General features: G+C 31.7%; 1 protein-coding gene across 4 annotated transcripts; it reads left to right on the plus strand.

The window, feature by feature from the left end:
* The first annotated feature begins 1,172 nt into the window (after positions 1-1,172).
* Positions 1,173-10,601, plus strand: LOC111714608 (chymotrypsin-2). Of its 4 annotated transcripts, none has more exons than XM_023489752.1 (12): positions 1,173-1,249; positions 2,074-2,108; positions 2,373-2,471; positions 2,955-3,004; positions 3,162-3,211; positions 4,824-4,930; positions 6,041-6,160; positions 7,364-7,474; positions 7,675-7,747; positions 8,151-8,200; positions 9,463-9,581; positions 10,401-10,601. In XM_023489752.1, the coding sequence occupies exons 1-12, from the start codon at positions 1,228-1,230 to the stop codon at positions 10,549-10,551; spliced, it is 987 nt and encodes a 328-aa protein (XP_023345520.1). In that variant the 5' UTR covers positions 1,173-1,227; the 3' UTR covers positions 10,552-10,601. The 4 variants fall into 4 exon arrangements, with proteins under 4 accessions (XP_023345520.1, XP_023345529.1, XP_023345541.1 ...); XM_023489761.1 differs by having other exon boundaries at positions 1,214-1,249; positions 2,052-2,108; XM_023489773.1 differs by having other exon boundaries at positions 1,220-1,249; positions 2,057-2,108.
* The last annotated feature ends 4,690 nt before the right edge of the window (positions 10,602-15,291 follow it).

Raw genomic sequence — 15,291 nt, forward strand, 5'->3', positions numbered from 1 at the left:
ATCAAAGTTTTATTAGAAGCTAGAAAGTTTTCTTAAACTGTTTTCAAGTTTTCTGAAATTCGATCAATTTATTTTTGAGATGTCGTCAAAGTTTTATGAAATACTATCAAGGTTTTCTAACATAATATCAAAGTTTTATGAAATGCTATTAAAATTTTATAGAACACAATCAAAGTTTTCTGAAATTCTATAAAAACATTTTTGTGATTCCATCAAAGTTTTCTAAAATGCAATCAAGTTTTCTGCACTACTATCAAGGTTTCTGCAACGGTAGTTTTTTTATGTCAATATTGGGCTAGAGCAGCTCTTCTTAAATCTTTTGAATGACAGGTTTAAACTGCTCTATATATAAATAAGCTGAAAACTTTAGGATGGTGGATATTGAGATAAATGCTTATAAGATCATCTCTTTTTCTTAATATCGAGACTAGCCTAATCTTGTCCTTGTATCCTGAAAAGTGTATAAAATTCAACCAATCAGAGTCGCATATATAAAGCCTATAAATTTAAAATTTTTGTGCGCCATTTAAGATTAATATTCAGAAATGGGAGGGACTCGCTAATTTTTAAAAAACCGGTTTTTAAGAAGACAATCAAAAGTGTCTCCATTGGATACTCAGATTAAGTAATCGGAATTAAGGATATCTCATTTTAAAGATTTCAGCCCTGGTTCTTCTTTAATTCTTTATTTAGATGGTGATACTGGATAGATATGTTACTGTTTAACTACAGTATACAGTTTAACTGAAATAGACATAAGATATTATAACATTATTAAGAACAATTTTTTTATGATTTAAAAAATGCTTACATGAGAATTCAAGTAGATTCCACATTTACTGCCATATGAGATGGTTAAGTCCCCTACTGGAACCTATTCAGGCATATTCTTTCACATGCACACGGTCAGGAGTGCGCTTAACAAGGATATGTATATATTTTATATAGTAAAAAATGGAAATAGATCGCTTGTCTTGGTCTTTTCTGATCGGTTGGTTTTGCGAAAAGTGAAACTTCCAGTTCAAACCCCCATTAATCACTTTTGTGGCATTGAAGAAAAAGTTTTTAAAAAGATTCTGAACGTCGTGTATTTGTTAAAAAACTGCATGGTGTTAATGCTCATCAGAAATTGACGAACAAGTGTTTTCAGCAGTACAGTATTCTCATATTTCTCAGCATTGTTTAATGCAGTTTTAACAAAACTGTTAATGTATCAAGTAATAAAACATGCTTTACTTTAATCTCTTAGGTTTTAAGCTGATTTTTTAAAATCATTTTCTCGCATTTGTCATTTGAAAAATACATTTTTCACCAGAAAATAAATATATTAAAATAAACAGGATCTCCTTCGATAAAATAAAGTTTTGTTAATTATTAAAATTATCTGATCCATCCCTTTAAAGTTATCAAGTTGTAAGAGATTCAGAAGCTCTTTTTGCTTTTTCCCCAGTTCTTTCCATATCCGATTGCCAAAAGATTTTGTTAAGTTCAAATATTTTTTATTTTGGGGATGCAAATTGATAAAATAGTGACAAATTTCTAAACTTAAGCTAGTTTAACTGCTTCTGTTGACCTACCTCTATCTCACATAGATCCAGACTGCGGTTAAAAGTTGCATCTAGTCCTGGTCGACATTGAAGTGTCGCAACGCCTTGGCTTTTTCTTTGAATCACATGTGATATATTCATAAACTCTCACCTCAAGAACGACGGGGGACTCCCCCCTTGAAAATAAACCAGAAAAATACAGAAGAATACTACAGTTAAACCCTAAATGAGCAATACATTGAAAGAATTTATCAAATGTCGTCTTGACATTTTTTCAGTAGGTTTTATACAATTTTACGTAAATCTCAGTATTTGCGAAAATAATAAATAGCCATGAATATGCGGGAACAGGTTTAATGAGCTCCATTTAATCATTTAATTAAAAACTAAATATCTGCAACATTCTATTATCAGAAAGTGAAGAATACGACATTTGATGAATTCTTTCGATGAATGGCTTATTTAGGGTTAAACTGTAAGATTTGTTGGCTTCAAGAAAATCAGATTAGTTGACTGCATGTGTAAGCGATCATGTGTCAAACATTGTCAATATATTCACAGGTAATTGGTCAGGAGGGAGGGGGGGAGGGCAGATCTTCAGGGCTTGGAGTAAAATCCCAATTCAAAAAATGGCAGACCACCATTGAAATGGCACTGCTAGCGCTATTCTGTAATTATTATTTCATAAAAAATATTGTTATTATCAGGTTACCTATAGTTGAATGCTACAAACTATTTCTTAGGTCAAAGAAGACCTGAAAGCCATCAATCAATTTACATTATTCCAGGTTAATTAGAGTTTTACTTCATATTCTTTGAATTTAGAAAAGTGTATTACCTCCGAAATGTGGATTAAGTGTTGGTTCCAATTTTAACAAAATTGTTGGAGGAGTTGACGCAGTTCCAGGAGAATTCCCTTGGATGGTAAACAAGCATTATTTAATTCTTTACAGTCGTCGTCGTATACATCAAAACAATGAAGACGACTTTTAATTTGATTTTTTTTTTAACAGCTTGGATACACCGAAACATGGAAACACAAAGAATTTGTCAATTAAGCGCTTCTCAATATTTACTTGTAAACTTGTAATTTCAAAAAAGCTTGTTAGAAATCAAAACTTAAAATGAAATGTCGTCTTCATGGTATTCAGGGGCGTAGTCAGGAATTTGTCCAGGAGGGGGCTTACATTTTTTTTATTCCAGGTGGAGGGGGGCTCAGCAACCGTTGAGGTCTTAAAAAAAACCTGAAATCAATAGATATCGGTGGTCCAGGGGGATGTGGCTGAAATTGATACCTACACTGAAAAAGCTGTAATCTGTAGATATTTCGTCTGCCAGAGTTTAGGTTTTGTTTCTTTATGTTTTGGTTGCATTAAACCTTAAATTATATTTAACTCTATTTATCAGGTTATGGTTAAAATAGAGAAGGGTGTTTGTGGGGGCACAATCATTTCAAGGTTAAACTATTATTTGTTTATAATTTTTAAAAATTATATTTTGAAAAAGAATTGGTTTTAGAAAACAATGTTGTTAAAATAAGGTATGGAAGGGGTATCAATTTTAACATTTTGGGATAAAATCAAAATTTTGATTTATTATTAATTTAATTTTTAGGAAACATATCCTAAGTGCAGCTCACTGTTTCGTTGATAAAGATAATCACGGTTGGATTTTATAATTTTACTCTTTTATGACACAGAATTCACAGATAGACAATTAGACATGAAAGTTTTTTCTTTAAAGGTACTGTCAGATAGACAATTAGACATGAAAGTTTTTTCTTTAAAGGGACTGTCAGATAGACAATTAGACATGAAAGTTTTTTCTTTAAAGGGACTGTCAGCGTAATTTCAACTGACTTTCCATTTAAAGAGGGACATTCCCAATTCACAACATTACCCAATGAACATATGACTGATCATCGATTAAATGTTGTTTTAAAAACCCCCAAAACCTGGAGTGTACGCTAGAGTACTTTATGAACTCTATATTTTCCAGGAATGAATGTAAAGTCAGTCACGTTGAGTTCATAAAGTACTTTAGCGTACACTCTAGGTTTCGGGGTTTTTTACAACATTTAATCGATGATCAGTCATATGTTTATTGGGTAAATGTCCTCCGCGGTTATCAAGATTCGAATGTGAATATTAATATTCTGCGATTTCTATAAAGTAAATAATAATATTCCTTAAATTTAAAACAAATTGTAAACAAGTGTTCAACAATTACTTCAGCGTTTTTGAAAATAAATAAAGAAAAGTCATCTTCGATCAGTCAAAGGTTTACAGGGTTACGTTGTCAGGGGCGGATACAGGGGGTGGGGTGGCAGAACCTTTGCACCCCCCTGAGATTTCAGAATAGCTTAAATATCACTTAAGGGACAGAAAACCTCGTGCAAATCAGGAAAGTCAAAAAAATTTAGACTTCGGCATGTCTTTTTGTTCCTAAATCTGGATTTTTTTTGTTCCGAAATAAATCTAGTAATCCCCCTCACTTAAACCGTGTATCCACCCCTGAACGTTGTGAATCAGGATCCCCGTCTCTGAATGGAAGGTCACTTGAAATATCATAAAACAAACTCCAAAAACTGCATTTTGCACGTAACACATATCATGCGTTTTCTTTTTCTCTATTTTTTATATTTTTTTATATTTTTAATATTCTTTTTTATAAAAATGTTCAACTTTTTTTTTAAGATTACATTATCATTATACCCTGAAAAAAAACATTTAATCATTCCTTCCTTTCATACTGTTCTTTATTCTAGCAATTTGATTTATATTTCTAAAAGTTCCAAATATTAGCCACTAATAAAGGTTTTATCTATAACTAAAATCGTTTGGTCCTTCCAAATTGTTTTTGTATCTCCAATCAATAGCAAAAATTAAAATGTAAGGCAATTAAAAAATGAACTGCACATGAGCAATGGTTTATTGCAGGTTTTTTAGTGAGCATTTTTGTTAGATCTAATTAAATATTTTGAGCAGTTGAGAGCATAATGACTAAAAATAATCTAAGAACTTATAAATTTGTGTAATCTGTGGACTAAATCTTTTATTTAAACTTTTTTAAATTGTTATACTTACAAAATTAGTTTTATTTCATTTAAATTTTAAGAGAAATGATTACTTGCATCACACTCTAAATTCTTTGATATCTGGGAGCTATGAATTTGTTTATAGAATCAAAAAGTCAATATTTTAATGCACCAATTGATATAAAAATTAGAGTTTGAGGCGAGTAGTCAGTTCCTTTTTCTTTAAATAGTCATTTTAGAAATGCGGCATCCCACTGATGTTCTTATCTACGTTGAAAGATTTCAACGAACTTTTGGAGGAAAAGCTGAAAAAGTGACAAAGATTATCATCAGAAAAGACTATAATGTAAGAATCAACGACAATAAAATGTCCACAAATACTTGGTATAAATCAAGGTACTAATGCAAGGGAAGTTATTTCAGAGGTGTACGCATTTTTTGTACTGCAGTGTACTGTCTTTGGGCGGAAAAGTAAACCTAAGACGGATGTCACATGGAATCCATTTTCACAAAAATAATCAATGAAATATTCTGGTCTTAGGAAACTATTATGTGAATTATCAAAGTTATCAAGATTAGATGCTCTTAACAAACTCGGATACTAAACGAACACTGATGCACCTATTCTTGTTTACAAATTCCGTCCAGAGAGAACTGGTTTCAATATGTACGCAGAGTATACGCGACCGCAATTAACTTTCCTTGCATTAGTACCTTGGTATGAATTAATAAATACCGCGTGCAATAAGCGCGGTAACTTAAATTTTCACTAAATCCTTGAGCAAAGTTTCAAAAACTGCATAAGTGGACAAAAATATATAATTATCATGTTAAATATCAATTTCTTTGTTTTTGATCAAGGAAACGGATCCGTAAAACTTTCACATTACTTTTTAAAATTTTCGAATTTTTAAAAGTTTTTGAAATTTTGACAGCGATTTTTAGCTAAAATGTGAGATTAGTGCTCATGGCACCTATTGTGTAATGGGAGAAGTTATCGTGCGCGTTTTTAAAATTGTAATCTGTGTTCACCATTTTCTTCAGATATTAAATTTCTTTATCATAATGTATTGAATTCATAATCAAAATTTGAGCCGCGGCTTAAATGTAAACCGCGACTCAAATTCTTTAAATTCGGCCTCCGGTTATTGTTTTAATTTAAAATTAAATATTTCTGCTGTATATTTTGTTTAACATGTTTTGGAATAGTTATTATTAACTATTAGTTTATAATTTCCTGTTTACGGTACTGATTCTTTTCTTCCATTTATTATGTTTCTTAAAATATTTAAATAATTCCGTATTTATTTTGTTTTTTTACTACAGTCTTTCAGCATTTTTTAAACTGGCATGTGAGGTTAAATTGTTTCAGTCGTTCTGACGTTTCTTGGAAACTAACAAACAAACCAAACATCAGACAAACAGACAAACCAAATATAAATATATTTTTAACTAGGTAGAAACTAGCGAGAATGATATAGCTGTATTAGAGCTTGTTAATCCTTTGGTCTTCACTAAAACCCTTGGGCCCATATGTCTTCCAGATACATCCTTCATCCTACAGCCTGGAGAACAGGTTGGGAATATCTTTCATCCTGCAGCACGGAGAACAGGTTTGGAATATCCTTCATCCTAGAGTCTGGAGAGCAGGTTTGGAATATCCTTCATTCTACAGCCTGGAGAACAGGCTGGGAATATCCTTCATCCTACAATCGACAGGTTGGAAATATCATTCATCCTACAATCTGGAGAACAGGTTTGATATATCCTTCATCCTACAATCTGGAGAACAGGTTTGATATATCCTTCATACTACAGCCTGGAGAACAGGTTTGATATATCCTTCATCCTACATTCTGGAGAACAGGTTTGATATATCCTTCATCCTACATTCTGGAGAACAGGTTTGATATATCCTTCATTCTACAGCCTGGAGAACAGGTTAGGAGTATTCTTCATCCTACATTCTGGAGAACAGGTTTGATATATCCTTCATCCTACAGCCTGGAGAACAGGTTTGATATATCCTTCATCCTACAGCCTGGAGAACAGGTTTGATATATCCTTCATACTACAGCCTGGAGAACAGGTTTGATATATCCTTCATTCTACAACCTGGAGAACAGATTTGATATATCCTTCATCCTACATTCTGGAGAACAGGTTTGATATATCCTTCATCCAAACAATCTGGAGAACAGCTTTGATATATCCTTCATCCTACATCCTGGAGAACAGGTTTGATATATCCTTCATCCTACAGCCTGGAGAACATGTTTAGAACATCCTTCATTCTGCAGCCTGGAGAACAGGTTTGAAATATCCTCCATCCTACAGCCTGGAGAACAGGTTTGGAATATCCTTCATTCTACAGCCTGGAGAACAGGTTTAGAACATCCTTCATTCTACAGCCTGGAGAACAGGTTTGGAATATCCTTCATCCTACAGTCTGGAAAACAGGTTTGGAATATCATTCATTCTACAGCCTGGAGAACAGGTTTGGAATATCCTTCATCCTACAGCCTGGAGAACAGGTTTGAAATATCCTCCATCCTACAGCCTGGAGAACAGGTTTAGAACATCCTTCATTCTACAGCCTGGAGGACAGGTTTGGAATATCATTCATTCTACAGTCTGGAAAACAGGTTTGAAATATCCTCCATCCTACAGCCTGGAGAACAGGTTTGGAATATCCTTCATTCTACAGCCTGGAGAACAGGTTTGGAATATCATTCATTCTACAGCCTGAAAAAGTTTAAGGTTAACATATTTTTTTTAGGTTTTGGCAACGGGATGGGGTCAAGAGAAATATGAAGAGAATCTGAGCAAAAACCTCAAAAAAGTGAATTTAAACATTTTTGCTTTGAAAAGGTGTGTTGAGAAATACAAGGCAAGTAAAATTAACATTTTGATCTATTTAGTTTAATATTTTAAACGTTTTCCGACTTTTTTTGAGTAAACTAGAAACTGGAGTAGCTCATAGGGCGCAAAGTCTTTCCAGTAAAGCCGCACTTATTAAACAAATGTGTAGTTTGGAGGGATGTCCGTCTGTCCGAAAAATAATGCTTAATTAATTATTAATTATTTCAGGGTTTTTCTGAGAAGATAATTGGACCCGGAAATATTTGCACTTTGAATAAGGATGGCCGGGATGCTTGCTTAGGTTTGCAAAGGACGTAGTGCCTATTTGGCCTTGGCTTTTTTTTTCAATTATATTTTTTAAAGTACGCCAGGGGGTGTCAAATAAGTATTTTAATTTTTTTTTTTGAGGCCTAAAATCTCCACTTGATTTATAATTGAATTTATTTTTTCTATTTATTTTCGGAAAAAATATTATTTTTTTGGGGAGGATAAAGAAATAATCAACATAATTTTATAGGATTAGAAAAAGAACAAAAACTCGATCCATAGCTTGATTCTAATTGATCTTTATAAGTCTTGAAAGCTTTCATCATTTAATTCACAAAAGTTACCGAGAAACATCAACGTGTACGCTTGAAAGCTTTATATATCTATTTATATATATCTATAATCTATTTATATAATATAGTTTTTTTTCTTTCTAGGAGACTCAGGGGGACCAATGTCTATATTAAAAAATGGACAATTTTTACAGGTTAATATTTACATGTTTAATAAAAATGGGAAATGAATTAAATTTTATCCGTTAAACATAATAAAATTAAAAATTTTAAAATATAGTCTTCAAATCTAAATTTGCTACATAGATATGTATAATTGTGTTAAAATAGAAAACGGAGTATAAGAATATTTTCATTTGAAATAAATGTAATATTTTCTATATTAAATATAGTTAAAGGGACTATAAAGGAAAAATGAAAGGGAGTATATGATGAAACCTGAGATTTTCAGGCGTTGAATGATAAATAAAAGAATTCTATCTGATGTTCCTGTCTCGAGAAATTGATATAAAACTGTGTCAAAATTATACGAAAATTCATATTTATGCATTTTTGTATAAAAGTTGTAGTATTAAACAGATCATATTAAAAAAATACGAAACCAATCTCTAAATGATTATATCCCACAGGAGCCTGAGAATCCCAGGTTTGCTCCTATTATAATTTTTTAATTTTGATTTTTCATTTTGAATAGATGTAATTGATTATAGTATTGTACACATAGTCCATATAGTCCGTATTACGTCACAATAACTTCAGCCAATAACAGTGCAGTATTGTTGTCACGTGGTACAGACGGAAATCACGTGGCCAGTATACTGCACTGCCATTGGCTGAAGTAGTGGTGAGTAATACGGACTTTATGGATTAAATGTAATAATATTATCAATTATATCTATTCAAAATGCAAAATAAAAATTAAATACTTATAACAGGAGCAAACCTGAGATTCTCAGGTTTCTGTTGGAAATAGTCTTTATCAATCTACCAATCCGACCACTCTTTTAATTGATTAATAGGGAGATCGGTTGTGTACACCTGAGGTAAGCTTTACCTCTTCGTTTTATTACTCTATGCAAAAAGGTATCGCAACGAGACTCGCGCAGGATTAAAAGGTCGATTCTGTACAGGGAAGATCTGGACGTGTCTGACGTCACTGACTATCTGTTTATCGGAAGACAGTTCTAGAATCCGTACCCTATCGTCTGTGTCACCAGGTTATGACGTAGGCAGCGGACAGAAGCTAGAACAACTAGAATTGCATGACTACCTTACCATGTTCCAGTTCCCATGGTTCAGATATACAAATGAGAATATCTACCTCATCGTTGTCCGGACAAAGGTTTAAAGGGTACCGTTGTGAATCGAACATGATCTCTCTAAATGGAAGGTCACTTGAGATTACGCTTACAGTCCCTTTAAACTACTACTTGATATTTAGTAAATTTGGTCCCAGGTCGGGATAACATCCTGGGGATATAAATGTGCTGAACCTGATTATCCCGGAGTTTGGACCAACCTCCCTCATTTCATTCCTTGGATAGAGGATGTCCTCCAGTATACAGAGGATGGCAGGTATAGTGATAACCAGAAAACTCTGAAATAGGAAGACGACTTTTAGAAAGTTATAACTTTAAAAAGTCCAATAAGAAAGAGACACGCCAATTGTGAGGTGGAAACAGACCAATTTCACTAAAATAGAAATTTAATAAGTTACTAGTAAGTATTTGCTTTGTAACAACATCAAATACACTGAAGTATTCATATAGTTTCGTCTTCCTATTCAGTTTTTTCTGGTTATCACTGTATATAAACTTTAAAAAAGAACTGATCACTATTCTGAGACGCCAACCTTCTTTCTATGAAACCAGCTGCCGTATGGCTGACAAACTATGGATTCTGCTAGATCAAAGAGACAAGTTTCAAATATCCAACAGGTTGCAAAGTTATAGAGATCAAATTACACTTAAAAGCGCAATTTCAAGTGACCCTTAATAGAAAGATGGGCATGCCCGATTTACAAGGGAATACTTGAAACCTTTATCTGATCAAGATCCATTTCTTGTTTAAGCAAGAAATGCCAGAGTCAATAAAAATTAAAAAGAACATTTTTAAGAAACTGAAACATATTTAATTCATACTTGATCATACAAAGCTTTAAGAGTACCATTGTAAATCGGGCATTGCCATCTTTGTGAAGGGTCACTTGAAATTACGCTTACAGTCACAATAAAGACTGCTTATAGTGCTCATCTCTGCTTTCCTTGTTCCCATTCTATTACCTAGGAACTGTAGTTGTAAATTAGCTGACAGCACTGAGCCTGATATTCTATTATCTAGGAACTGTAGTTGTATAGTAGCTGACAGCACTGAGCCTGATATTCTATTATCTAGGAACTGTAGTTGTAAAGTAGCTGACAGCACTGAGCCTGATATTCAGAGGGTTGGGAGTACAGCAGGGTCCACGTTTATCACCACCAGTTATGCATACAACTTTCAATGCATTATTATAGGATTTATACTTTTTAGTTTTTATATTCATTGATTAAAGGAACTGAGCTATTGCCACAAACTCAAATTTTCTATGTCCTATGTCTTTACAACTTGATGGTGTAAACCTTTGATATGTCAAACTAAGATTATTTTATCTAATAGAATTCATAGTTTGATATATCACAGGTTTATGACATAGGATGGCAAAGATATATCGATTATAAATCAGAGTTTGTGTCAAAGACTCAATTCCTTGTCTTCTTTATCTGTCTGTATCAAGGAGTATTGAATACTATCAAGCAGGAATCAGCAGATGATTAAATACATGTTTTGGAAAAGAAAATCTTTGTCTGTCGTCTTTTTTAATGTGGTTCATTTACTTTAAAACATTTAATTTAAAAAAATAACTTGTTGCCAACTTTTTTTAGTTCCACGGCATTTCATTTGTGCTGCAATTTGTGCTGCAAAAAATTTCCAAGTTATTCATTACTCAGCCTACTTTTTTTTAGAAAGTATTCCATGTATTTAATCATATGTTGTGTATATAGTATATTTTACTCCCTGGTCTGTATGTCATTTAATTGATTGTGATATAATTCAATTAACATCATATTTTTAGAAAACACTTATAAGTATGGTTGTTCTCTATTCAATAAAGGTTATCAAATATTCTTTATTGACAAGTTGGATAATCTTATCTAGAGAGAAAATATAAAAGGAATTGAGTTTTAGCGACAAACTTAAATTTTCTAATTTCTAAATCTTCGCAAACTATGAATGATATTTTAAACTATGAGTTCTGTTAGACCGAATAATCTAAGTTTGAAATATAAAAGGTTTACACTACCTGAGTCTAAAACTAAAGAACGAAAAGTGTTGACTTAAATTTTAAGTTCATGGTTAAATGCCACTTCTGACTTAATTTAAACCTGAACTTTAACCATGAGGTTAAATATTTAACCCTGTGGTTAAATGTTTAACTCGCCGAAATCGAGGAGTTAAAATTTAAACACAGGGTTAAACTCTTGAAATCCCGCAATCCCTATTTGTCAAATAATCATCATTCAGCGGTAAGCGGCATTCAACTAATTACGACATATTTAAAAGTATAAACCTTGATTTAATAAATTTCACGTTTTAGATTAATTAATGTTTGCACGTAAACCCAAAATACGGTTGTAACTAGATATATGTTTTGTTCTCCGTCACGTAAATAACTTGAAATTTAAAAAAACAGCTGATTACCGATAGAATTACGTTAATAATTCTTTAAATCCTTTTCTCTGATTGGTTCAGATTTTTCCCGGGAAATTCAAATTTAAAATTGAGAAAGTTTAATATTTAAATAGCTATTCATTATTTTACAGAACTTTTAACCTCGAACTTAAAATTCGCGCATTCTTTAGTTTTAGACTCAGGTTGAAAAGACATAGGAATTAGAAAATTTGAGTTTGTGACAATTTTGAGTTTCATCCAGATATCCTCATAAAATTTTTTATATATATCAAAAGAAATGTTTTTTTAATGACCCCGAAAAAAAGTTTTTTTTACGATTTGTTTTTTTAAAGAATTTGTCAATCCTTATTAAACCATTTGAAACTAGCTTTGTAAAAAACCTAATCAAGAGGGTTTCAAGATGTTTTAATTTGACTCCATCTCGAATAAATTAAAAAAATTTCTAATTAATGATTATTTTTTTATTTCAATTGTTTTGACTTTTAGATTTTGCATTTTGTTTTCAGATAATTAGGGTTGTCGGTTCTTAGTATAAAAATATGGATAAACGCTAAAATTATGTGAGTTAAAGAAGACAAATTTAACACATCAATTTCACAAGAAGGGGATCATTCATTTGGCAAAGACAATATTTTTTCAAAGTTTTGCAGAATAGCTTTTCCAAAGATTTAAAAAAGAAACATCTTTTTCCTCTTAGAGTAAAACGATTTTTTATGTTACTTAAAATAAATTCATTTTTTTACAGATCTTTGTAGTTAATGTCAAAAGAATGACAGTGATAACCAGAAAACCCTGGAATAGGAAGACGACTTTTAAAATTAAAATATGACTTTAGATAGTCCAATTAGCACGGGAAACAGAAATTTTGTAAACAGACCCATTTCACTTGATTTATGATTTAATAAGTGTCTAGTAAAATTATTTGCTTTATAACAACATCAAATACACTTCCATATTGCTAAAAAGTCGTCTTTCTATTTAGGAGTTTTCTGGTTATGACTGTATAATGAAGGATATAAAACAAGGTGAAAGCATTTATTTGATGGAGTTTGTAAATGCCAGAAATGAGTGGAAAATGCAAATCAAACCCAACTAAAACCAATAATTTGATAAACATCATGATATTTTTCAAGGGGGGGGGGTAAAAAAAGTGCGCCACATTTAAAAACATTTACCTCCCCCCCCCTCCCTACAGAATCCTTATTTACGCCCCTGAGTAAGACATAAAAGATACTGAAAGATATCAAAAATTAGCAACAGAAATTTAAAAATATTGAGAAAGTATTATGTTAAGATGTATTGATAATTTAAAGAAAACACATCATAATTAGAAATATTGACAAGAAAGAACTATAACATAGAAAATATCAAGAACTTTTAAAAAAAGAATTAATAAATATTTTAAGAAAAGAAAGATTGATAAATATGATTAACTATTATATAAAAGAAAGATTGATTGCTAGAAATTTGATAATTTTGTTATATTATATAGTTGGATGAGTGAGCCCCCCTAGCTGCCATTAGAATGGATAGAACGGGCAATAAATTCTACAAAATGGCCAATTAGATCAAGAGTACAAAGGGATTCAGAGACTTCATGCAAATTGCTTTTCTTTCAGAAATATACATTACTGATTTATTCTTGAGCAGAAATATACATTTCTGATTTATTCTTGAGCAGAAATATACATTACTGATTTATTCTTGAGCAGAAATATACATTACTGATTTATTCTTGAGCAGAAATATACATTACTGATTTATTCTCGAGAAGAAATATACATTACTGATTTATTTTTGAGCAGCAATATACATTACTGATTTATTCTTGAGCAGAAATATACATTACTGAATTTTTCTTGAGCAGAAATATACATTACTGCTTTATTCTTGAGCGGAAATATACATTACTGCTTTATTCTTGAGCAGAAATATACATTTCTGATTTAATCTTGAGCAGAAATATACATTACTGCTTTATTTTTGAGCAGAAATATACATTACTAATTTATTCTTGACAGAAATATACATTACTGCTTTATTCTTGAGCAGAAAATAATTTTACCCTTTTTTGTCTAATACTCAAACACAGTTAGAAAAACAGAAAGAAAAACGAAATTTAAATTAAGACATAAAGATAGTTGATAGACTAAATCAATTAACAATATAAAACAAATGTTTACAGTTTATTTGATCTAGCTTGGTTCAGCTTATCCTATAAATATTCCATTAAAAGATAAACAGAATTGAAATTAATAAAATCTTTCATTTTTCAACTTAAAATTCAAGTTTTACATTCTGCTTAGAAAATGTATCTGAAGGAATTGTAAATGTAATAAATATCCCGAATACACTGGACGGCATTCTAATAAATAAAACATAATACTCGGCATTAAGTCGTCTTCCTTGAACATAGATTTACGAGGCCTGATTAGAGAGAAACTGGGGCACTAGGGGGGAATATACATACAAACTTTAAAGAGACATTACGCCTAATTCTATATGACCCTTTCTGTTTAGTTAATAGCAATCTCTCTAAAGCTTTGTTGGATCCAAGATGAATGAGAAATCCATTTTTTTACTTTGACAGTTGATATTTTTCCATTTTGGTTTCTCTGTAAAATTGACAGAGGCAGATTTCTTCTACACAAACAATACAGAAAATTGTCTAGAGTAATTGTGCAGTGTAAAGAGACCTATTTCACTTAGTTAGTGATTTACTACCTTACTAGTAGACCTATTTGCTTTGTAACTACATCAAATGTACTTCAGTGTCACCTTAATATCGTCTTTCTATTTCACAGTTTTCTGGCTATCAGGAAAAGGTATTGAAGAATAGAGAGGGAAAGAAGAAGAAAGGAACGTCAGGGGGGGGGGGCAACCAAGCACACAAAGGTTATAATGTGTTATGTTTTATTATGTTAAATTATAATTATGTTGTTATTTCCAATTTCTTAATATGTGATAAAAACTGGCAAGTCAGATGAAGTTTTATTGTTTTAAATTAATTCATATTTATTGACTCTCAGCTGGATACTTTTGCATTGTTCATACTGAGATCAACACGTAATCTTAATCTTTTCTTTTATCTGCAGATTAATTTAATCTTTTATAAATACCCTGAGCTGCAAACTTTTGAATGGGATATCCTTAATCCCGATTGGTTAATCATTCTGGAGATTAAATTCATGAGGAGAACAAGCAATATTTAATCTCGAGATTAATAAAAAGAGTGGATCAAACATGAATCCTGATATCCACCATTCTAAAGTTCCCAGCTCTGGAGGAATAACTAAAATTAAGAGAATAAGCATTGATCCTCGAATCAAAAGCGCCCACCGTGGATATTGAGTTCAAGCTATTGGGATTATGAGTTCCCGGCTAGCTCTGATTAGATCTGTATAATATATATCTTTCTTTTTTTAAATATGTCCAATCAGTAACCAATCCCTTTAAATAAGAAGTCGTGTAAAATGTGTTTTTCTATTCTATTCTATTCTATTCTATTCTATTCTATCAAGTTTACTGTTTTCAAACATACAGGGTATCGAATAAA

Source organism: Eurytemora carolleeae, unplaced genomic scaffold (genome assembly GCF_000591075.1).
Source record: "Eurytemora carolleeae unplaced genomic scaffold, Eaff_2.0 scaffold165, whole genome shotgun sequence".
NCBI lineage: Eukaryota > Metazoa > Arthropoda > Copepoda > Calanoida > Temoridae > Eurytemora > Eurytemora carolleeae.